Source organism: Sphaerodactylus townsendi, linkage group LG02 (genome assembly GCF_021028975.2).
Source record: "Sphaerodactylus townsendi isolate TG3544 linkage group LG02, MPM_Stown_v2.3, whole genome shotgun sequence".
Taxonomy (NCBI): domain Eukaryota; kingdom Metazoa; phylum Chordata; class Lepidosauria; order Squamata; family Sphaerodactylidae; genus Sphaerodactylus; species Sphaerodactylus townsendi.
The window spans coordinates 3,707,466-3,733,306 of record NC_059426.1 but is presented as its reverse complement, the minus strand read 5'-3'; the positions used below and the strand labels follow the sequence as shown (position 1 = coordinate 3,733,306).

Below are 25,841 nucleotides of genomic sequence, written 5' to 3'. Positions count from 1 at the left end.
GTAAGATGATTTAGCTCTGAGCTGGGCCAAGGACGTTGCAAGTTACAATCAGCAAATGACCAGTGAGCTGGTGTGCAGCGCACTCAGCTTGGCACTATGCTTGAGATGACCGTCAGGAGGGAAAAGGGGCCACTGGGTCAGCAACCCCCTCTTGCTTGTGCCTTGGGGTGCTCGAAGGAAGTGTTTCACCTTAAAGTTTTCCACATGTCTCCTCTTCGCCTTTTTTGTGAAATTTCTACCGGCTGATTGCAAAGATCCAGTGGTCATTCCTTTCTCCCGTCTACCTAGCGCAATAAAGCACAGCTGCTCTTTCACTCTGTTGACGAAAGTGCCCCACTGTCAATCCAAGCAATCTTTCATTTCAGTCTCTTTCCCTGCCCAATCTCTTCGCCTATCAAAAAACCTTGTGAGCGGCCTTAATTTATTTGCCGCATACTTGGCAGGAGCGGCAGCTGCTGAAGCACTGGTCAGTATTATTTATTATCTTTATGCATGGCTAAACAAAACACTCTCCTTGGTCTCCAAAAGCTATTCCTGGGGATATTGGAAAGCCACAATAAGTCTGGGGGAAGTCAAGAAGCCCCCCTAGATCTTAATTATAAAACCATAAAGGACACCAACTCCCTTTGCAGACTCTCTCACCAGGAAACAAATGAGAAGGGGAAATTTATTTCCAAACATAAATCTCAAACCCTTCAGTTTAATTTTCCCCTAGCTAACATTCTCACCTAGCTAAGCAACAGCACCTTCTATTATTAGCTCCTGGCCCAATACTGGCTGACCAGCATCAGTCAAACGGTCTTCATGTGTCAATGAGCAGGGGGACTCCCAAGGAACTCCACGGATGTGGCTCCTGTGCGCAGCCCCTAATGACTGTTGAAGAGATAATGAAACATTCAAGCGCACAGAGGTTAAATTAAACCTGAAAGGGGATCAAAACCCTGGATAAAAATTACAGCTTGTGCAACATTGCTTCCTACAAGAACAAGATTATTTCTGTCAGGGTTTCTCCCCCCCCTCCCTTTTTGCCGGATGCCAGGCTATTGATTCCCTTCTTTACTAGTATCCTGAATGCTTTATTTTACTAATCAGGGATGCGCTCCGTCTCATGTAAGTGATCTCTCTGCTTTGATGCTAAGCCTCCAGCATTTGGCAACAGCCCCTGGCTAGTTAGGAATTCAAGACAGCTTTAAGCCAATCAACTTGCACTGTATTAGGAGAGGAGAGAAAGGCTGAAGGACTCCGCACTAAACTATAATAAATGCAACCCTAACCCTAACTCTAACCCTAACCCTAACTCTAACCCTAACTCTAACTCTTGCGGTGGAATGTCTTAAAGGTTAAGTGAAAATGCATCCTCTAATGTTTCCCAAGTTTTCCAGGGAAATCCCAACTACAACACACTTGAAGAGGCCTCAAACCGGAGTGACTGCAAAGACATATGATAATTTATGAAACAGAAACAGACTCAGTCACGGGTTCATCAAGCAAGGTGTTGGCTCTCCCGAATTATCCTGATGCTCAGATCTGCACAGTGGAACCTCGGTTTACGACGACTTCGGATTTCGTCGGTTTAGGTTATCGTCAATCGTTGCCAGCCGTTGCATTGCCTCGGTTTTTGTCGGTCATCTCGGAGTTTGTTGGCATGCTGACTAAATCCGAAGCGACTTTTGCATAACTTTGCTGCGTCGTTTGTGTTGCATCTGCACAAACGGCGTACCTCGGTTTTCGTTGGTTTCTGCTTTTGTCGGGTGTTTCCAAACAGATCACCGATGAAAACCGAGGTTCCACTGTACCTTCTCATCTAACCCTCATTTATTTATTTATTGGATTTTTCACCACCCTTCCCTGGGAGGTTGAGGGCGCTTTCCAGCCTCTGATCAAACAATACAGAATCATAACAAATACGTTAAACCTCATCCTATAAAATACATTTACATTTAAAATTTGTGGCATACAACTACCGAAGGACATTGATCCATCAGTGCCCGAGTTCCTCCCTCTAACACAAAAAATCATTTAGTTCGGGTGGGGTCCCTACAGAAGGGGTTAGGCGGTGCAGGAAAGGGGAGAGAAAGAATAGAGAAAAAAAGGAGAATTTCCGAGAGAAAAGGTGACCAACAGGGAAAAAGCGGGGAAGGGGGATCAAACAAACAAACAAATAAAACTGATAAATCACCGTAGCTGCCTCAACCACATGCCTGTTGAGCTTACAGGCCCAGCAGAATTGGATTAAGACCCACATGTCTCTGGTCTCTCCGGACAGAGCGTTCCACCAGGCAGGGGCCCCGGTCGAGGCAAACCAGACTTCCATTGGGCCAGGGATCACCAACAGATTTTCATTTGCCAAATGCAACAGCCTTCGAGGGACATAACAGATATGCGGTCCCCAGCCCAGTGACACCTAACCTGCTCCTCCACCTGGAACCAACGCAACTGGAGCAACACTAGTTGAATGTATGTACGCCAAGGGATCTCTGTAAGGACCAGCTGGATATCCCGAACCAAGTGGAGCTTCAGGATCAGTCCCCAGAGCAGCCCTTGGAAGAGCTAGTTGCAGTCATCTAACCGCGAGATGATTGCTGCATGAATGACTGTGGTTAGATTGGCCTGGGACAGGTGAAGTGCCAATTGCTTTGCACAGTGTAGATGGCAAAATGCCCTGCAAGCAATGTGTGTTACCTGGGCCTTCACCGATAAGGAGGCATCTGGATACACACCTAGGCTCTTTGCGGTTTGCACAGTGTTAAGTTGTGCACTGTCCAGAGCCGGCAGTTGACAAACCAGCCCCACCCCCTGCTGGCCCAGCCAAAGGACCTCCATCTTCACTGGATTCAGCTTCAATTGGCTCTCTGTCAACCAGTCCACCACAGCACCAGTGCTGTCTCCTGACGCTGCCTTTGTTTTGATCCATTTGGCAAATAATATTAGCACAAATTAAAGTACGCTGAGTTAGCAGCAAGTGTAACTAATCTTCACAAGGTCTTACAAGTCTGTGCTCTGCAAAACAGCTCAGGTGCTTTGTAGAATGGAACTGCATTTCAAAGAAGCAGAGATGCGTTCCAAGTGCTCTAGTCTGATCAAGTAAGCGCATCTCCTGCGAATTCAGAGTCCATCTAGTCCAGCTCTCTGATACTTGCAGTGGCCCACCAGGTGCCTTTGGGAGCTCACCTGCAGGATGTGAAAGCAATGGCCTTCTGCGGCTGTTGCTCCCGATCACCTGGTCTGTTAAGGCATTTGCAATCTCAGATCAAAGATTGGTAGCCAGAAATCGACTTCTCCTCCATATATCTGTCCAAGCCCCTTTTAAAGCTATCCAGGTGAGTGGCCATCACCACCTCCTGTGGCAGCATATTCCAAACACCAATCACACGTTGCGTGAAGAAGTGTTTCCTTTTATTAGTCCTAATTCTTCCCCCCAGCATTTTCAATGGATGCCCCCTGGTTCTAGTATTGTGAGAAAGAGAGAAAAATTTCTCTCTGTCAACATTTTCTATCCTGTGCATAATTTTATAGACTTCAATCATATCCTCCCTCAGACGTCTCCTCTCCACACTAAAGAGTCCCAAACGCTGCAGCCTCTCCTCATAAGGAAGGTGCTCCAGTCCCTCAATCATCCTCGTTGCCCTTCTCTGCACTTTTCTATCTCTTTGATATCCTTTTTGAGATGTGGCGACCAGAACTGGACACAGTACTCCAAGTGCGGTCGCACCACTGCTTTATACAAGGGCATGACAATCCTTGCAGTTTTATTATCAACTCCTTTCCTAATTATGCCCAGCATAGAGTTTGCCTTTTTCAACGGAAGGGCTGTTGTTGCTGGAGATTCCAAATGCACTGGGAGAAGAGCCAGATTACAAAATACACATTTGCATCTCTTCTATTAACTATAGGAATTTATTGTATTGAATATTGAATGCTTATAATTCAGTGGTTTAATCTTTGATTTAATTGTATTTATTATACGCTGGAAGCTACCCTAAACCCATAAGAGGAAGGGCAGCATACAAATTGAATTAAATTAAGTAAGTAATTCAATAAATAAGTAAGTGATATATAAGTAGGTCTGTCCCAGAAGGTCTGTCCCGACTCAGAGGCACGGCAAAGTCTTACAAGTTGCTCGTGGCTGAAGCGCAGCAACAGGAAGGTCCGAACGGATCTGAGGTATTGACCGGCTTGTGCTCATTCAAAACTAGGAAAGTTCCGAAGTCGCAGGGCGTCTGATGAAATTCACTGAAATGTTTCCAGTAGATTTTGCTTTTGTTTCACTGAGCTAAAACAAACCTCTAGGTCCATGGTGGCGAACCTTTGGCACTCCAGATGTTATGGACTACAATTCCCATCAGCCCCTGCCAGCATGGCCAATTGGTCATGCTGGCAGGGGTTGATGGGAATTGTAGTCCATAACATCTGGAGTGCTAAAGGTTCGCCACCACTGACCTAAGATTTGAGGGAGGAGAGAGAGGACAGCAACAGGGTACAGCCCAATCTCCTCACATCTCGGAAGCTAAGCAGGGCTGATACTTGGATGGGACACTGCTGAGGAAGGTTCTGGAGACGAGGAAAACCACCTCTGCTTCTTACTTGCCAGGAAAGCCCCTTGCAGGGGTCACCATAAGTTGGCTGTGACTTGATGGCATTCTGCACACACACACAAACACATGCGCAGGTGCACACTCATAGGGGATCTGGGGTACTCAGGCACAAATCTCTGATCTGCCACAGAAGCTTGCTGGGTGACCAGGGGCTGGTCAGACACCCTCAGCCCCACCCATCTCACAGTGTTGTCACAAGGATAAAATGTGGGAGAGGAGAATGTTGTCAGCCACTTTAAGTCACCGGGGGGGGGCGGTTATAAATGTTTTATGGTGATGGTTAAAATTGTTTTTGAGTGTCACCTGCCTAGAGATGTGGGCGTGAGGCAGGTGTACAGTTTTCTAAATAATGTTTTTTTAAAAAATAAAACAAATAAAATTTTTAAAAATACAGTCCATGGTAAGCAGGATGAAATGTTAGGTTTTGATGGGACAGAAGGATATATTTTAAAATGAAACTGTTGTTGTGTTTGTTGTGCACATGCAGTTGGATTCTGGGGCCCTTTCCCCACTTACCCTTGTCGGAGGGTTGCTACGCGCAATTCCCAGCACGCACAATTCCTGGCGCATGCCCCGGCTTCCCCACGACCCTGCGCTCTGCGCGGGGTCATCAAAAGGCGCCATTTGAAAAGGCGCCAGGAATTACGCGCGCTGATGGGGTGTGAGAGAGGCAGCGTCCGGGTGGCTGCATTCTCGCCACCCCTGAAGTGGGGAGTGCAGCTGGACCCCGCGCTACTTTAGGAGAGTAGCACGGGGCTTAAGGTAAGTGGGGAAAGGGCCTGGGTTACAACACAAGAAGGTCCTACTGGAGGTTGTTCTTCAGCACATTATCCCTCTCCCAGATGCTGTCTGAGAACCGAAAAGACAATCTGTGTGGGTTGGGGCAATCTGTGTGAGTAAAAAGCCACGCTGCTCCGGCAGCCGCAGTGCGGAGGAGATTCTTCTTGACTTGTGCATAAGTGGGACCTTGTGAGCCAGAACAACCAGCGCAATCCTAAGAGTAGTGACTCCACTCTAAGCTTGCTCATTTCAGTGGGCTTAAACTGGAGTCTCTCTCCTTAGGAAGAGATTCTTATGCAAGTGCAGGATCTGAGCCACTGTGGTTTAATCTCTGATTTAAGGATGCCAGCTTTGCGGGGAACGGGGATACACACCTGAATTACAGCCCATCTCCAGAGGAAAATGGATTATTTGGAGGGTGGGCTTTGGCGGCCAGGGAAGACCCGGCAACCTGACTCTGATTTAATCATAAATCTGCATTCTGTTTTTTCTTTCTTTTTCTTGTCTGTTTTTTCTGAAAAGAGGGTGGAAAATGCTTAACGAAATAAAGAAACCAATCAGTCAAGGAATCATGTTAATATGTCTGATTTTGGCATCAGTTCAACAGCAGACTGAGTTAATGCAAACATACAGTCACCCTGACTTTACTTTAATCACAAAACCAAATAATCGAGATTTGGATGCACTTGGGCAAAAGCAAGGTGGAGGAAAAGGCAGCGGCGGCGGCGGGGGGGGGGGGCAATTTTGACTAAGACAAATAAGAAACACCATTTGCGGCGCTGGGGGACAAAAAGACGCCATTCCAACCCAGGGATTTTTCTTTGCTATTTGATTCAATGTCTCCCGTTGAGAAAAATCAAGGAGGGGGCCTCCTCCTCCACGCGCCAGTATGATGCATTATATCATTATAGTCATTATGGATACATTAGAAAGTTTTCAAGGGTATGGAAATGACAGCCGGCTGCCAAATGGCCATGCCTGGTTCTCCTTCCGCTATACAATATTTTGAAAGGGCCCCACCGGTCACAGAGCAGTCACCTTGGTTGGGAGGCAGGGTTTTTTTGCATCTCTGCCACCACTAAAAGGTGTAGCAAAAAGCAGCAGCAGCTCCTGCCACTAATCCCTCTGTCTTTGAGCCTTCGCTCCCGCCGGCTTTTTGGGTCGGTGCACTGGTGGGCTCAGTGAAAACAGAAACTTGTGCATATGAATCAGGCGAGAACCAAGACAGCTGCAGCAGGACAGGATGTTTAACTCATTCCACCTGATACGGGAAAGTAATGTCGTCTTATCAGCCAGAAGGACAAGATTCAAGACAGCCTATCACAGCGATGGCGAACCTTTTCGAGACTGAGTGCCCAAACTGCAACCCAAAACCCACTTATTTATCGCAAAGTGCCAACGCGGCAATTTAACCTGAATACTGAGGTTTTCGTTTAGAAAAAACGGTTGGTTCCAAGGCGTGCGTTACTCAGGAGTAAGCTTTGTGGTAGTCGATGGCTTTGCTTTAAAGCAACCGTGCAACTCTTCCAATGGGTGAATCACGACCCTAGGAGGGTTTACTCCAAAGTAAGCCCCGTTGCCAGCAACCGAGCTTACTCCCAGGTAAAGGATCGTGCTTTAGTTTAACAGCGCTTAACAGGGTTAATCAAGCCCAGCGACCCAGGCCAGCCTAGATGTGTGGGGGGGGGGGCACTCTGTTTGCGTGTGCCCACAGAGAGGGCTCTGAGTGCCACCTCTGGCACCCGTGCCATAGGTTCACCATCACTGGCCTATCATTATGGAGAGAGAGGGGGATTGGTGAGAAGAACGACAGGGTAACGAGGCTTCGAGGGCCGGGAGCTGAATTTTCACCAGCATTGAAAACAACAACACATTCTGGTGTTTAGGGAGTATGGGTTATGAGAAATGCTCTCTTTTGAGTGTACTCCTTAGAGTAGCAGATGCCATAGAGCATTCCCACTGTTCTCTCACTGGTTCTGATGATGGATCCATCACATTTTTTTAAAAACCCACTTTCATCGAAACATCAGACATGAAATTTGTGACAAGGCATTTCTGGTATCATTTCAGAATCACAGTCCTTACCAGGGGAGGAGAAATACATGAAACACGACTGTGGGCCTTTCCAGGACAGCACGTATTAGGAAGCTTTTCCCCACAGGAGTCCTCTCCCTCTTCCAAGATTAGTCCCAGAGACATCGTGCCATGAAGTCTTTATAACTCCTGTCAGGCCCACTTAAAGTCAAACCCTCCCTTTTCTTGTTGCTTATAGGGGAAGCTAAATACACTAAATACACTCTTGTTGATTTCTGCAAGAGAGGCCGTGTAACAAGGCTGAGGGGTTTGTTAAGAAAACGGAAGTGTCACCTGCAACCTCCAATGCATTAAGTAGCATACCAAGAATTTGTTGGTGGGATTTTCAAGGTAAGAAGAAGAAGAAGGGTTTGGATTTACACCCCACCTTTCTCTCCTGTAAGGAGACTCAACGTGGCTTACAAGCTCCTTTTCCTTCCTCTCCCCACAACAGACACCATGTGAGGTAGGTGGGACTGAGAGAGTTCAGAGAGAACTGTGACTGGCCCAAGGTCACCTGGCAGGAATGTAGGAGTGTGGAAACACATCTGGTTCACCAGATAAGCCTCTGGTGGAGGAGTGGCAAATCAATCCTGGTTCTCCAGATTAGAATTCACCTGCTCTTAAGAACTACTACACCATGCTGGCTCTCGAGACATTCAGAGGTGGTTTGCCATTGTTTGCCTCATTGTCTGTAGCAGCCCTGGTTTCCTTGGGTGGTCTCCCATCCAAGTGCTAACCAGGGCTTAACCCCGCTTAGCTTCTGAGCAAGATCAGACCAGCCTGGCCCATCCAGGTCAGATTTAGGGCCCACGGTTGTGCAAGTCTTCTTCCAGGTGGCCAGGAAAATCTGTTCCTGGTTATGTTGCTATATAACCGTGGCAGCTGGGGCACAAACACGTTCAGAAAAGCCTTACAGTATTTAATGGGTGCATATTGGGGGTGGCCATCCTGTTATTTCTAACCACTCTATGGCACTTCTGTTTATCGGGATAGCTAGTAAACGTTGATGGTGTTCATCAATTCACTATGCAAACGTCTACATCTTTCTACCAGAGATGAACTTGGCAGGGTTTTCAAGTTGCTCAGTCTGAATAATGATGATGGTGACACACGGACCACAGTGATGAACCCGTTCTGCTCTGTTTGGTTGTAATTGGATTCCATGCAAATGTGCCTGGGACGATGCGGATGAAAAGGACCAGTCCATCCAGGAGGGCCTCGACTCCCATCCTCATGTAAGAGCATAATAGAGGGTAGGAGTACAAAGTCTCTGGTTGTTTTCTGCTCCCTCCAGCACGGCCAACCATGAGCCTGGCGCCAGGTCCTCAGGGCATCCCGAAGCAAACACTCCGGGCCAGATGAAATTGGCAGGCTGCGTGGCACAAATTCAGGCGAGACTGACGTTTTTAGAGAAAGATTCTGAGCAGCTGGGAGAGGACAAATTCTTAGGGAATTTTCACCCTGGTGCTGCCCAGCCATAGGACAAAATGGACTTTAGGAGCAGCAGTGGCGTAGGAGGTTAAGAGCTCGTGTATCTGATCTGGAGGAACCGGGTTTGATTCCCAGCTCTGCCGCCTGAGCTGTGGAGGCTTATCTGGGGAATTCAGATTAGCCTGTACACTCCCACACACGCCAGCTGGGTGACCTTGGGCTAGTCACAGCTTCTCGGAGCTCTCTCAGCCCCACCTACCTCACACAGTGTGTGTTGTGAGTGGGGAAGGAAAAGGAGATTGCAAGCCCCTTTGAGTCTCCTGCAGGAGAGAAAGGGGGGATATAAATCCAAACTCTTCTTCTTCTTTATCTAATTTTCATCTAATTTACTAAGGGAAAGAAAAAACGTCTTCAGTACGAAATAAAACTTTTAGCCATTTTTGGGACTTGGATCACTGAGGCGATACATCTGCTACTTACGTCCATGAACTCCACGTTGGCTTTTGGACCAGTGGCCTCATTCAGGATTTTAATTGCCACAGGAATCTTCACGCTCTCTCCTTCAGGAACCCAAACACCCTGAAATCGTGAAAAAATGGGAAATAACCCAAGTACTCATTAGCCACGAAATAATGTCTTGAACAGTAACATACCATATCTTGCCATTATGCACCCTTTCCATAGGCTAGGCACAATAGCTCAAAATCAATACATTTTTGTGCCAAATCAATTTCTCTAATAAAGTACTTCCTAGCATTGTGAACCTGGGAATTAAGCACTGACCTGGGCATTGGGATCGAAATATATATGCATTTGAGATGAAAGGGAGATTACTGTTGGAGACCACCAAGAATAGGACCACAGCGGTCGAGGCAGGGACAGGAGGATCTTCAAGGGTAACATAACAGCCCTTTCATCTCACACACACATTCCTTTTAGAAGATAAGAAGAGCCCTACTGGATCAGACCAGTGAGGGTCCATCTAGTTCAGCAGTCTTTTTCACACACTGGCCAACAAGTTCACACTGATGTTGCCTCATGGCACTGCTATTCAGAGACTGACTACTTCTGAATGTGGACATTCCCTTTAAGCATAAGCATTTATTGTCATTGTGCACGCATAATGAAATTTACAGCAGCATTCCTCGATGCACACAATTTCAGACTCATACCCCACCCTCACTTTCCCCTTCCTCCACCCATCCCTACACAGCCCCAAACACATCAACACAAAGCCGCGGAGTTTAGCATAGCCACAGCTCTAGAGTAGAAGCTGTCTCTAAGCCTCTTTGTCCTAGTTTTGATAGACCTGTATTGTCTGTCGGATGGTAACAGTTCAAAAAGAGAGTGTGCTGGATGAGACGGGTCTCTCAGAATATTTTGGGCTTTCTTTAGGCTTCAGGAATTATAGAGTTCTTCCAAGGAGGGGAGAGGGCAGCCGATAATCCTCTGAGCAGTAGTGATCAGGAGCGCCTTCCTATCTGCCACTGTGCAACTGGAGAACCATACACAGATGCAGTAGGTTAACACACTCTCTATAGCACAGCGGTAAAAGGACACCAGGAGTTTTCCATTCAGTTGTTGTTTCCTTAAAAGTCTCAGATAGTACAGTCTTTGCTGGGCCTTCTTAACCACCGCGGCAGTCCGTACGCCCCAGGTCAAGTCCTCTTTAATCATGACGCCCAGAAATTTAAAACTAGCCACCCGCTCTACTTGATCTCCATTTATAGTCACCATGGCTAGTGGCCATTGAGGGATCTCTCCTCCATGGATCGGTTTCACCCTCTTTGAGTACTATCTATACTTGTGGCCATCACTACGAGCAGTGGCAGTGAATGACACAATTTAATTACTTGTTGAGTAAAGAAGTACTTCCGTTTGTCCATCTTGAATCTTTTGCTCATGGACTTCATTGCATGTGCCCGAGTTCTTGTCGCATGAGAGAAGACGTACCTTGTACACCGTTCCAAAGGCCCCAGATCCAAGAACCTTAACACGTTTGAGCTCTGTTTCCTTCAGAATCCGGAGCTGGGCCTGGTTGGGTGCCGTCCCACTCGGGGTCAAGGGTTCAACCAGCTGCAAAACAACATCAGTTACTGGCTGGAGGGTGGGCAGAGAAACTAGGAATGGGAAAATGGGCAGACCCTACAAAGCCTACTTTCAAAAAAAATTCAGTTCACGAAAGTCAAACTTCTGAAATTTGGGAAACCACAAGACTTTTACTACAACTTGTCTCTTGCAAACCCATGGTCGGCTCTGCCCTACCCTTGCCCCATTCTGGCGCAAAAGAAACGGCAGAAGTGCCCTCGCTTGGTGTGGGGAAAGCGAGGAACACAGGAAGGGCAAGAGAAAGCGTGTCGGGGCAAACAATCTTGCCCCAACCCGCTTTCTCTCTCGCCACCCCACAGGAACACAATTAAACAAATGAACCCTCATTAAGTTCAAGTAAACGCAAGAAATCTCGTGGGGTGGCGAGAGAGGAAGCGGGTTGGGGCAAGATTGCTTGCCAGCGCGTTCCAGCTGCCAGTCTGTGGCAGCCGCCCTGTGGGTAACCGGCCTCTCTCCCACGCTGGCCTCTGGATCTTAACCACTTTGTCTTTCATCATCTTTAGGTATAATCTCGGCACAATTAAACAAATGAACCCTCATTAAGTTCAAGTAAACGCAAGTACAGTTTCCTACGGAAGTTTCCTGTGGAAGTTGAATGAACTGATACATGCTTGACTATGGCTAGCTGATAGAAAGCAAGTAATTCAAAATAAGATTGAACATGTTTGAAATTCACGTCCTGGACATGAAGTTCCACCTTTCAGCCTGCAATTTCAAAAGCTTGTGAGGTGACACCTTTCAAATCTCTCAGTTTGTGCGGTTCTGAAAGCCCCTTAACAGAATATCAATGTTATAGGGGGAAAATATTTTTTTGTTACAAGATCTAGATCTGAGTCCAGTAACACCTTTGACGCCAGCAAGATTTTATACTGTGGCTGTTGAAAGCTTTCTAGACTCCGACCTATCTGATCCCCCTGTTGTCTAACACAGCTACCCCCTGAAATTTATTACAATGTGTTATTCTGAAATCTAGGATTTGATGGTTTTACTTGTGCCTGTTTTTATTCATAACTGCACCATCCATTGAGAAACATGCCCCATCTTTTCCAAACAGGCTATTATTAATTGAAATGCAGGTGAGCCGGAAAGTACCGATTAATCTAATGCTGAACACAAAGAGAAACGGAAGGACTGGAAAACCTGAGGCTCGACAGCTGCTCTTTGAATCTCAGCATCTGTGGCAGGGGGCAACTTTTTCTCACTTTCTTGGATACACAGAATTCGGGATTAATGTCCATACGTAGGGCTTCAGGGATACGGATACCGGGATCCTTGGTTCACAACAACACTGAATTAACTAGCTCAGATGACTTTTCTAACATCACGTTTTCTCCTAACATACAAAATATGTACAAGAGCATTTAAAATTATGTCAGTTTAAATGATATAACGGTGAACTCCCACCTCTCAAGAACTTCTCAGAAATCTTACGTGTGCACCAGTGACCAGCTCCGTTCTAAAGAGTGTTCATTTATTAAAAACAAGGAACTGACAGTACTCAGTTCTGACCGTTTAATTCCCCCCCCCCCCCCAGCCCATCTCTTTTAACAAGTTCTGTTTATCATGATGGTGCCTGACTGAGGGAGCTCGGACTCTCGAAAGGTGATTCTTTGAAAATCTTGTTGGTCTCTAAGGCCCCACCAGACTTGAATCGATCAAGACAACCGGCCTGCATTAATGTGCAGCACACGCCAAAGGACAGGTAGGAGGAAGGCCTTGCAAATGCAGAGGGGCCTTTCTCAGAATGTCTTCACAAGTCCTGCTGGTTTCATGGCAGTTTTATTAACAAATCCAGCAAACAGCTATGCTCCAATCTGTGCGCCAGCCACGCTCCCCGTTTCCAATGGGGCACCAGTCAAGGAGAAGACAGAGCTCAGGAGAATGTGCACAACCTCAAGATCCCTGAGAACCGTGCGCTTTTCGTGTCAGCAACGAATGGGCGGAAATAATCACTTTTCACACAGGTACTTCTGGATTTGAACCCAGTCCCCCGCGTGTACAAGGTCCTGTCGCTGCTGAGCCTTCCAATGAAATCCCTGAGGGCGAGGGAAGTTCCGCACCTGCTCCATCTCCATCTCCATCTCCATCTCCATCTCCTTCTCCTTCCTTATCTATCTATCTATCTATCTATCTATCTATCTATCTATCTATCTATCTATCTATCTATCTATCTATCTATCTATCTATCTATCTATCTATCTATCTATCTATCTATCTATCTATCTATCTATCTATCTATCTATCTATCTATCTATGGGTTTTATATACCGCCCAACCCCCGAAGGTCTCTGGGCGGTGCACAACATAATTACATCTTACAACCCATGCAAACAAACCCCATTAAATTAGAATTAAAACACAGCGATAAAATTAACAAAGATGGCGTCACGCAATAAAACCCAATTAAAACCCTCCCAAAGACGGGGGAAGCAGAACGAAGAAGTGGGTCCCATAGATGGCAAAAGGGAACTCCAAACCGGAGGAATAAAAAGAGGCACTCAGTCAGCAACTGGGCACTCCAAAGGCCTGGTGGAACAACTCAGTCTTACAGTCCCTGCGGAATTCACCAAGATCCCGCTGGGCCAGGACAGCTGGAGGGAGAGTGTTCCACCAGGCGGGGGCCAGGGCTGAAAAGGCCCTGGCCCGAGTGGAGGCCAGCCGCATCATTGAGGGGCCAGGAACCACCAGCAAATTGGCCTCGGCTGAACGCAGAGGCCGAGTAGGGACATATGGGGGAATGCGGTCCTGAAGGTACGCATTATGTGTCCTGGGGAGGCACCCCCCAACACTCACCTGCCAGACATCGCAGGGGGATGGATCTATCATCCACTGGCTTTTCCACCCGGCCATCAGTTACGGCGGAATGGCAAAACCCCAGGGAAACTTCTCTGCATTGCCCAATGAATGCTAGCGGGCCACTTCCTACTGTTGGAAACAGTATTCCTCTCTGGTTTGGATAACCGACACACTTTTTCTGTTGACGATGATAACGGTGCTCAAATGGCAACGCACTCGGGGAGGCAAAACGGTTCAGGAGAAGAGCCTCTGCAGTGAAACGCAGAAGGGCCCGGGTCTGCTCATGACGCACTCCGTCTCAACAGGCAGAGGATGGGGGGGGGGGGGGGGCTGTCAATCAAATAAAGGATTTCCAGGATTTTGTATTACTGCGTGATGCCCTCCCTTGCAAACCGCAACCCAGCAAAGGAGGATTCTGCACAGCGAATGTATAATGGGTTGCAGTCATGATAAAGGAACCCGTTTTCCTTTTTCTCGTTCACATGCGTGCCCTGCGGGCAGCAATTGGAGCCCACGGAAACAATCCGGGTTGCTTTCATGCCTTCACACAGAGACGCTTTTTAAAAATGTCCGCAACACACATGCAGTTGCGCAGGCATGCAAAAATGAACCCCCTCAGCCATGCCGATCGTCCCACAATACGATCGATCGGTGGTACTTGTGTAGCTGCATGTGTGCAACATGCAATTTTTTTTTAAAAAAAGGGAAAGGGCTCTCCTTGCAATGGCCGGGCGTATTGCTGCGGCAGGCGAATTCTCCCTGACCGTGGGCGGTGTGATGGAAGAGATGGAAGTCCCATGTTTGGACTGCACTCTACACCCATTATATTTGCCCTGTGTGAAATCCACCCAACTGAAACAACAGAGTTCTTGGTCAAAGCCTCAGTCGATAACGCACTTATTTGTAACACTCACATCCTGATTGGAAACATGCATAGTCCTGGGCCAAGGATTTTTTGCATATAACAGAAATGAGAAAAAAGGAATCTAGACAAATAGCTGGTCCCCTCTCAGGATAAGAAAAATAATTAAAGGCTCAAATTGGGTTGCAGCATTTCCAAGCGTCTGTTTGCAGGGCTAAGTGCGCCGTGCGCGTTGCCATTTGAGTACCATTATCATGCCTCTGTGAACATTGCGGACTACTTAATTAGTTGAATAGACTATGCTGTGCAGGCAAAAATTATTGGGAACTGGGAATTACTTTATTAATCTAGAACAAAAACAAATAGCAAAGAGCACAGCCTCAGACACAGGCCTGACACAATAATTTCTACACTCGGCTTCCCTTAATTAACTTCCCAGTGCCCAGATGCCTGCCCGGCATTCAATATATAAGCAAGGAGGGGGGTCTACGGGACAGATCGTGTTTTATGATTCCTAACCAACGCACATTTTTAACCATATGTCATTATTAAGTTTGCAGATCACTTCTTCCCGAAGGCAGATGAAAACAGGTTGACTACCTATATTAAAAAATAGTTAAATATGTAAATCAAATACAAATCGTGGCCGTACCTATTCCTCCCTGCCCCACGTACCAAACGTTGGCTAAAAGTTCTCATGAATAGGGAGTCTTGCCTTCACTCTTACGCACATCTTGTCATACATGTCGAGGCCCCAAATCACCCAGACTTATTTGTCAAGCAGCAACAATGCTACCCTTAATATATATATTGTGTGTGTGCCTAGACTCCGTTCATCCCACTGCTTTCCTGATACTAGGTTCCCTGCCAGTGACGAGTCACACACAAGCGCTGGGCCGGAATGCGCCTACGGAAGAAGTTGTTTATGGCCTTCTCGGGAGCATCTTTGCCTGAGAAATAGACTTCTAAGCTTATCAGGAGCAGCAGTGGCGTAGGAGGTTAAGAGCTCGTGTATCTAATCTGGAGGAACCAGGTTTGATTCCCAGCTCTGCCGCCTGAGCTGTGGAGGCTGATCTGGAGAATTCAGATTAGCCTGTGCGCTCCCACACACGCCAGCTGGGTGACCTTGGGCTAGTCACAGCTCTTCTGAGCTCTCTCAGCCCCACCCACCTCACAGGGTGTTTGTTGTGAGGGGGGAAGTGCAAGGAGATTGTAAGCTCCTTTGAGTCTCCTGCAGGAGAGAAAGGGGGGATATAAATCCAAACTCTTCTTCTTCTTCTTCTTCTTATGGAAACTCCCTTGCTAGGTTTGGAATTGGAATTGTTAGGTTGGTTAGCACAGCTGAAATACCTTTTAATAATGAGGGGAGTTCAGTGGCGGAATGGGTGGCCCAGGGATCTTATGGGTTCCCCCTCTTTGAAGCTGTTTAAGTGAATGTTGAGAGCCAGCATCGCGAAGCACCTGGGGTACCGGAGTAGGATCTGGCAGATCCAGGCTCAAATCCCCTCCTGCTCCGCGGAAGCTTGCTGGGGATCCCTGAGCCAGCCCCCAACCCTGCCTAGAACTTGGATAGGAGACCTCCAAGGAATACCACGGTTGTGATGCAGAGGAAGGCAATGGCAAGCACCTCTGAATGCAATGCAATCATGTATGATGCTATGTATTGTATACATACATACATAAGCCTTTGTTGGCATAGTCAGAAAAAAGTTACATGAATCGGGAACAATTGCATGGATACATGATAGATAAAAGGCCCCACGGGGAGCACAACAAATATGTTCTACCGGGAACTCTCAACTATCTCCGCAATGAAATTGGCGATCTCTTCACAAAGACTGGGGTCCGAGTTGTTTAACATTAGAGACAACCTAGTCAGATCAGACAGCCCAGATTGGAAGAAAAAATGTAGGTTGGTATATTTAGATCTGATGTTATCAAATCTAGTGCAGCGCAAGAGTTGGTGAGTCAGGGTTTCAACCACATTGAGTTTGCAACTGCATAGCCTTGCGGATTTATCTAAATTGCTGAACCTACCCTTTAATAGGGCAGAGGGCATAACGTTAAAACGCGCAATGGTGAGGGCTCTCCTTGCGCGTGGGTTCGTTAAGGTATGGAGGTAATAGGCCATACGTCTCTGCTCACATGGAATTAGGAGTTGTGTTGGAGAGCAGGTTTGGCACCTCTGAATGTATCTTGACTTGCCCCCCACCCCCCAACCCACAGCCCCGGGCAGCTGGAGACGGTGCTGCTGCCATGTCACGCGGCCACCTCCAGAGGGCTTTCAGGAGGTGCAGGGAAATGGAACACCCCATCAGGGGTCACTTCAAGTCAGATGTGACTTGACAGCAATATATATCTGTGACTGTCAAGTCACACACACACACACACACACATATATATATCACATATATATATCACACATATATATCACATATATATATATATCACACATATATCACACACACACACACACACACACATATATCACATATATATATATCACACACACACATATATATATATATCACACACATATATATATATCACACATATCACACACACACACACACATATATATGTGATATATATATATGTGTGTGATATATATATATATATGTGTGTGTGTGATATATATATATGTGATATATATATGTGATATGTGATAGGTGATATATATATATGGAGATTGGATAACTTTTCGTCAGGGTCACCCTGCCTGGTGCACGGGGTTGGATTGAATGGTCTCTAGGATCCCATCCATTTTTTAATCCTATAATTCTATTCTAGGACCTGTTATTTATAGTTGTTGTTGTTATTCTTATCCTGCTTTTCTGCCTAATCGGGAGCAGCTCACTACACCCTCCTCCTCTTCTCTGTTCTACCTCCAGAACATTAACCTTGTGAGGTGGGTGCAGCTGAGAGACTGGGGGGCCCGGGGTCTTCCAGCAATCTGCCCTGGTATAATAAAGCAGCTCTCCTTCCCACAACGGTCCCCTCCTGTATTTCCGCCGGCCAGTTCAGTTGACCTCGGCTGCTTCTCTCTCAAAAGACTCCAGCCTGGTCATTCAGTGGACAATTGGCCACCCTCTTCTACTTGGAACAAACACAGCAGATGGTCAGTAGGAGTCTGGACAAGCAAAGAAGCCATGCCCTCAAGGATGGTGCCAGCTTCCAACTGGGGCCCCAGGACAACAGAGACCAGCTCCCCCAGAGAAAAGGACTGCCCTGGCGGGTGGGCTCCATGGCATGACATTTGCCGAGGTCCTCCCTCTTCCCAAACTGTGGCTGCTGACCCCAGGGGCAACCCATACGCTGGCAGCTTCCCTCCGATCTTTACAGGTTTCTAAAAAGGAAGATCTCAGCTCGACAAGAGCAGAAACCTGAGCTTTAATTAGGTCCCTGTATGAATTTCCCAGCCAGAGGAGACGGTTCCTCCTCTCTTGAATGGATATCCAACTTCTCTTTGGAACAGGATGATGAGGGCAGGCAGAACAAGGTAGGTGGGCCTCACTCCGGGTAGGAGCCCTTTGTAGTGGCAAATTATTCTGTTGCGGTCAGAACCAGTGGCAGGTGGCTGAACCTTCCTCAGAAACCTCCAAATGATGGGCCTTAAGGTGCCACCAGCCCTCTTGAAGTGTTACCCCTAATTAGTGCTGAGCTTCACTGGGCATTTTAACTGAGGAAAATGGAATTCGCATATTCTTAGCACAGAAATATGCTGTTCCCCCAAGTACCGCAAGTGAATCTGGGATGGAGCAGTTTGCAAACTCTCTCCTTTAAGGGTTTTGTGTTCTTTGCAGCTTTTATTTGGGACAGTCTGTAATGATAGGAGTCTTAGTACACCACAAACTCAACATGAGCCAACAGTGGATGGATAGCTTTAAAAGGGGCTTGGACAGATTTATGGAGGAGAAGTCGATTTATGGCTACCAATCTTGATCCTCTTTGATCTGAGATTGCAAATGCCTTAACAGTCCAGGTGCTCGGGAGCAACAGCCGCAGAAGGCCATTGCTTTCACCTCCTGCATGTGAGCTCCCAAAGGCACCTGGTGGGCCACTGCGAGTAGCAGAGAGCTGGACTAGATGGACTCTGGTCTGATCCAGCTGGCTTGTTCTTATGTTCTTATGTTCTTAGTGTGATGCAGCAGCCAAGAAAGGTACTGCAATTCTGGGCTGCATCAATAGGAGTATAGTGTCTACTTGGCAGACATCACAGTACCACTCTATTCTGCATTGGCCAGACCTCACCTGGGATACTGTGTCCAGTTCTGGGCACCCCAATTCAAGAAGGATATTGACAAGCTGGAACGGGTCCACACCAAAAAGATTAAAGGTCTGGGTTCCATGGGCTATGAGGCGTGGCTTAGGTAGGTATGTTAATTCTGGAGAAGAGAAGGTGAAGGGGTGACATGATAGCCATGCTTAAATATTTGAAGGGATGTCATGTTGAAGAGGGAGCCAGCTGTCAGGCGCGGGGCTGCCCAGGAAACAGGCCTTCTGCAAAACTGGGCACCCAGGGGTGAGAGCTGTTGGAAGTGAAGGACTTTACGCTGTTTCCTGCCTCAAACTACAGAGCGGATTTTACTAGAGAGCTAGTGGCTAGATAGGGACCTAGGGATTTGACACCTTTACTGTATCATGCTGGTTCTATCCCTTTGATGTTAGACTGATACTCTCAGGGACTTCCTTCCTTCCGGCTTCTTCCTCGACCCCTTCTCACTTCTTGTTTCTACCATGCCTAGAGAGAGGATGGATGCTCCTCGCATCCATCTCCATCCAGCTAGATTAGGATAGCATAGTGACTCTATCTACCTACCTTTCTATCCAGAATGGAGTTCACTAATAAATACTCTTTTTATTAGATTAGAAACTACAACTGACTCCGACTTTCTTTTGTGCAAGCTTGCCGCATGTTGGGATCCATCACGCACACGCACGCACACGAGGTAAGGGCTTCTGCTGTGTTCTAGCCACCCGTGCTGCTCTGCTAACTACGATAAGGGGTAATCTCCAACTACCAGGAGCACTTATCCCAACAAGAGCTACCAGGTGATTTCTGTCTCTGGGGTCATTGCTTCCCCCACGGCACCCAAACGCTGCCATGGGCCTTAAACCCACGGGCAGTCTGCAAGGATGCTGGCACCTCCTCTTATTGACCTCTGTGTGGGGTTGCTTTCAAGCCACAACACTGGTGCCCCCCCCCCACGTCAGCAGCCCCTGTTTGCCCTCTCTGGAGCCTGGAGATCAAAAACAGAAGTCAAACAAGGTGCTGCTGCTTGTCAAGTAAGACTAGGCAAAGAGGAACCCCATTATCTGTGGAGAAATTCAGACAAGGAGGATTTTTACCCTCAACCCTCCTATATGCACGGGAGAATGAAAATAATTCAAGCAATGGGAGACGGAATGGATTTCCAAAATGTTCAGCACTTCTCCACAGAAAACTTCACCTCTGTCTCCAGGAATCTCCGCAAAACCCTCTTCTTTTTGATGCTCTTGCGTCTCACATACACTGCAAACGTCAAGCCAAAAATGACGATGATGAAGAGTCCGCCAATCACTCCGGCAGCAATCAGGGGCGTCCTATGAATCAAAAGCAGACAGCGACGGCGAGTCAGAGGAACCAGGTTGTGTGCATGCTCGGAGTTAAACATGGGGCACACTTAGTGAAGTTAGTGCAGTCAAAGTTTAAACACAGAACGCAATTAAGGTTGCGATGTTTCTAGCTATTACGTCAGTTCTGAATTTCTTTAGGCAGCAGGCAATTCATGCACAGGTGAGAGAGGAGAGAAAGGGGCTATGTAGACAGAAAGGCTGACAAACAGCATTTGCTCTGAGAACCGGTGGATCAGTCAATGGGGAAATGAAGGTGACAAAGCGCTCTGAGAAGCTCCAGCTCAGCCCGGTCTTGGACAATGACTCACTGCCGAGTGACTTGATCACCAGAGCCCCAAATTTACTTACGACTGAGGTTCTGCTTCCATGCAAAGTAAACCCCCAAAAATTTGCAGCTTCATGCCATCTACCCTGAGAGTGGTTATCTCCGCAAGTTGGCTGCTGGCTTATAGGAACCAACTGTAATCTATAGAAAGGAGGCTCAGATTAGCCCTGGACAGAATTAACCCATAACCAAACTAGTGATACGTATTGTCGAAGGCTTTCACGGCCGGAATCACTTGGGTGCTGTGTGGTTTCCGGGTTGTATGGCCGTGTTCTAGCAGCATTCTCTCCTCACATTTCGCCTGCATCTGTGGCTGGCATCTTCAGAGGATCTGAGGATCTGAAGATGCCAGCCACAGATGCAGGCGAAACGTCAGGAGAGAATGCTGCTAGAACACGGCCATACAGCCCGGAAACCACACAGCACCCCAGTGATTCCGGCCGTGAAAGCCTTCGACAATACAGAGAGGTGTCTGTCTGACACACTAAAGGATTAAAAGTGGTTGTTTATTATGGAAACCACAGGAGAGAAGAGGAACAGAGATTCCCTGTTGCTACCTTGCTAGCTAAGGGAAGAGAAGGACACTTCTGAGAAATTAGCCTTGGGAATCTCAGTCTAAGGGCAGATAAGAGGTGACACGAAAGGACAGAGGTGTCTCTAACCTCACAGCCCCCTCTAGCTGGTCACTTGCCCACCCCCTGCTGGGTCTTCTTCTCGGTTCCTTTGCATGCTAGACACTGCTACTTCCAACAGGATTTATATCTGCAGGCCCAGCACAATAAAGAAGAAGAAGAAGAAGAGTTTGGATTTATATCCCCCCCTTTCTCTCCTGCAGGAGACTCAAAGGGGCTGACAATCTCCTTGTCCTTCCCCCCTCACAACAAACACCCTGTGAGGTGGGTGGGGCTGAGAGAGCTCCGAAGAACTGTGACTAGCCCAAGGTCACCCAGCTGGCATGCGTGGGAGTGTACAGACTAATCTGAATTCCTCAGATAAGCCTCCACAACTCAAGCAGCAGAGCTGGGAATCAAACCCGGTTCCTCCAGATCAGAGTGGACCTGCTCTTAGCCACTGCTTATAGGAACCAATTGTAACCAGAGTGCACCTGATCTTAGCCACTGCTCTTAGCCACTACGCCACTGCTGCTCCTTGCATGCAGCTCTATTGGTTACGTTTATATCCCACCTTTCTTCTATCATGGACCTCTTTGGCCCCTTCCACACATGCAGAATAATCCACTTCCAATCCACTTTCAGTGCACTTTGCAGCTGTGTGGAATAGCAAAATCCATGTTCAAACAACTGTGAAAGCGGATTGAATGTGCATTATTCTACATGTGTGGAAGGGGCCTGAGTAGCATACGCAAGTTTCCAACAAGGTCTCCCATCAAGGCCCAGAACCAGAGGATGTTTGGGACCAACAACGGGGGCTGGATTGTGATCTGCCTTTGGACCCTACTTCCTACTCATGATCACAACCATCTTGTGAAGTAGATCACTTTTATTCCTCTTTCAGGGAAACTGGGTTAGAGCAGCCGAGGCTGAGAGCTCACCCACAGCCTGATGGCCAAGGAGTGGGTCTAAGATCTATATGCAGCAGTGTGTCACTCTCCCCTCAAAACAACTCCGAGACAGGTTAGGCTGAGAGAGTATATGATTGGCCCATGGTCACCTGGCAAGCTTCCATGGCAGAGTGGGGGGTCGAACATGGAATCCCCCAGATTCTAGTCTTACATTCTAACCACCACGTCATGCTCAGCCCTCATACACCACAGCTTCTGCATATGCACTGAAGTTACAGCATTGTTGGGGTGAGCCAGCGAACCTCGTGGGGTCTCAGCGAGTGCTCGGGAATGCCTGTGCCATCTGTTACCCCTCGGTCAAGCAGACTCACCGATCACAAGACCCCATGACTCACGGGTCACCAGATGTCCTGGACAAAGGGACAAAAGGTGCATACCCCCAGGTATGGATTAGGCCCGACAGGAGCGTTTCCTCCAGCACGTACACAGCCCCTATGACTCATGTATTGCCCAATATCCTCCAGCTCTCCCGCCTTCTAACCCGCCTCCCGAAAACCCTAATAAAAGGTGCCAGGGACCGCTAGCTTGGCAGATTAGCCGCTGGCTTCTCTCCACCGGATGATATCGCTGCGTCTCGTCTCTTCATTGCGTCGCACGTGATGACTTCACAGCGTTGTGACACAATCTTGTTCACACATTTCTGATATCAGCAAGGGATAACGCCCTTCAGTATCAGAGGGAAACGAAACGCCACCAGCCCGGCTGGTCACGCAGGAGTGGCTCCAACCCGGGATTTGGCAAAAGGATTGCCGGTTTAGCAATTTTCAAAAATCCCGTGTTGAGGTAAATAAAATGGGGCAAACCCATTTGGGGGACGGGGCCTGTGCGAAGCCCCGCCCCGCAGCCCCAAACAGTCTATATTGCGCTCTGCACCCATTGCATTTGCCCTGGGCAGAATCCGCAGTGCTCCCACCACTGGACAAGACATCCCAGCATAGTACTGACAGCTTAATTGCATTTTGACATCTTTGGCTCACTCAAAACATATCACAAAGGCTTCTTGTTTAATTTTACACCTTTGCTTCCCCCTTAAATTGGGGGCCTCAGGGTCTACTCTGAGCAGGAGTGGTTGGTGAATGACGGGGCTTTGTGGAATTAGGCCAAATCATGCCAGGAATATGACCAAACTTTGGCCCCTTCCGCACATGCAAAATAATGCATTTTCAAACCACTTTCACAACTGTTTGCAAGTGGATTTTGCCATTCCGCAGAGCTTCAAAGAGCACTGAAAGCAGTTTGAAAGTGCATTATTCTGCATGTGCGGAATGAGCCTTTGTTTTATGACAAAAAGCAGCTTTGCTAGAATGTGATCCCTACCACAATTTCTTGTTCCCTGCCCTACAAGTGACGCAGAATTTCCAGCAGAGCTACAGCTGCTACATCAGGTACTGGATGGCTTTGACATTATCCAAGGGGGATATTTGTGTTGCATCTGTGCCCCAGTCCTATGCCCTGTTTTGTTGCAACTCAAGATCTTCTGGATTTTGCGCAAATTAACTTACTTAGCCTCTGAATGGTAGCTGCATTTAGCATTTTCATAACCTGACATCTACTGCCACTAACATCACTAAAAATAGTCGCTACTGATTTCAGTTAAACAGTGCAGAAAATTCTTCTTTTTTTCTTTTTCTTTTCAAAGTAATTGCTGTTTACCTCCTTAAATGATAGATGTTACCAGTTGACCCATAACATTTATTCCTCCCAGGAGTGTTTAATGTCTTAGGAAGCTGAGAAAAAAAATATCTGCACAGGATGAGTTAATTAACAGAGTCCTTCCCGGGGTGCATCGTTTTAATGATAGCGGTTGACCTTCGCCTCTGTGAGTCTGCCCAAATCGCCCTGACATTGGGGCATCCGCGAACGCCAATGCTCATAAGCTCATTATTGCAAGACTGTGTGTGCTATAAAAGTTAAGAGCAAAGAAGAGCAACTTTTTTGCCAACCAGGGGGAAGCAAGGATCAGTCTTACTACTCACACCCATCACACTTGAGGGGGTCCCCAGCACCAAGAGGTCTACCGCTGAGCAGGAAACCACTTGGGGGCTGCTATCACAACAATAGTTTTGTTTAACAGGGCAAGTTGCCAGTTGAATACTGAAAAGATGCGTTGAGACCCTGAGCCGTGGCACCACCTAGGGCAGTGGTGGCAAACCTTTGGCACTCCAGATGTTATGGACTACACTTCCCATCAGCCCCTGCCAGCATGGCCAATTGGCCATGCTGGAAGGGACTGATGGGAAGTGTAGTCCATAACATCTGGAGTGCCAAAGGTTTGCCACCAAGGACCTAGGGTGCCCCTCCGAAGGGTCTGAGGAGCCCATTCTCAGACTGGGTGCAGCTCCCACAGCTAACAGGTTCATCGGAGCATCCTCCTCTCTATGACTGCTCCCAAACGGCAGAGGCCTCAGTTGGCCTTGGGGGCCTCGTGTTGGGTCTGGGCTTTGGGTGAAGCGTTGGACCGTGCGGCCTTTGGAGCCCAGGCACCCCCTGAAACAGCAGAGCCACAGGGGCTGTCTGCCACTGCCTGTTAGGTCTTTCTCCTGGGCCCTCTCCTGGTCAGGGTGGGATTCTGGGGGCATGGTTTCAGAAGGAAGATGTTTCAGTAGACACTTCTGATTCATTTGCTGGCAAGGGGACCTGGTATTCACCTTGGAGAGGAAAAGGAGCAGAGGTGACGTAGGAGGTTAAGAGCTCATGTATCTAATCTGGAGGAACCGGGTTTGATTCCCAGCTCTGCTGCCTGAGCTGTGGAGGAGGCTTATCTGTGGAATTCAGATTGGCCTGTGCACTCCCACACACGCCAGCTGGGTGACCTTGGGCTAGTCACAGTTCTTCTGAGCCCTCTCAGCCCCACCCACCTCACAGGGTGTTTGTTGTGAGGGGGGAAGGGCAAGGAGATTGTCAGCCCCTTTGAGTCTCCTGCAGGAGAGAAAGGGGGGATATAAATCCAAACTCCTCCTCCTCCTCCTCCTCCTCCTCCTCCTCCTCCTCCTCCTCCTCCTCCTCTTCTTCTTCTTCTTCTTCTTCTTCTTCTTCTTCTTCTTCTTCTTCTTCTTCTTCTTCTTCTTCTTCTTCTTCTTCTTCTTCTATGTGTGCAAAATATATTCCCTTTCAGTAACTTCAACTGCTTACTCCTGCATTCCCGAAAAATGAAATGAAGCTCGAAAGTGGCCACCACAAGACGTATGAGGTGACTCACCAGGGGTCAGGCCTTGCCTGACCAGCCCGTCCAAAGCATCAAATGCCGCCTGTCCCTCTGGCCGGGAGCCTAATTAGTCCCCCAGAGTCAACGCTTGGACAGAACTGGGAGACAAAATTCTGGTCTATGAAGGAAGGCTGGGGAAGGAACATCTGTTCTCCTGGCTGCACCATTAAAACAGATAATACATGAGTAAAGCAAACTCCTTGTTGCCCACAGGATTTATGACAAGAAACTGTGACTCTCTATTCATGAGCATCTCTGAAATATCAGTTTCTTGAAGCATCATTTGTTAAACTTCAGCTTGGTACCTGATTCCAAAATTTTCCTTCACTTCTCTTCACATAAGGAGGAGTAGGAGGAGTAGTTTGAATTTATATCCCCCCTTTCTCTCCTGTGGGAGACTCAAAGGGGCTTGCAATCTCCTTTCCCTTCCCCACTCACAACAAACACTGTGTGAGGTAGGTGAG

General features: G+C 47.7%; 1 protein-coding gene across 1 annotated transcript in view; it reads right to left on the bottom strand.

The window, feature by feature from the left end:
• Positions 1-8,682: 8,682 nt before the first annotated feature.
• Positions 8,683-25,841, bottom strand: part of ERBB4 (erb-b2 receptor tyrosine kinase 4) — a 751,441-nt gene continuing 734,282 nt past the window's right edge. The window contains exons 15-18 of the mRNA XM_048483573.1: positions 20,100-20,232; positions 10,836-10,958; positions 9,363-9,461; positions 8,683-8,823 (exon numbers count right to left, since the gene is read on the bottom strand). Coding sequence (XP_048339530.1) covers positions 8,683-8,823; positions 9,363-9,461; positions 10,836-10,958; positions 20,100-20,232 — 496 coding nt within the window. The remainder of the gene's footprint in view (positions 8,824-9,362; positions 9,462-10,835; positions 10,959-20,099; positions 20,233-25,841) is intronic.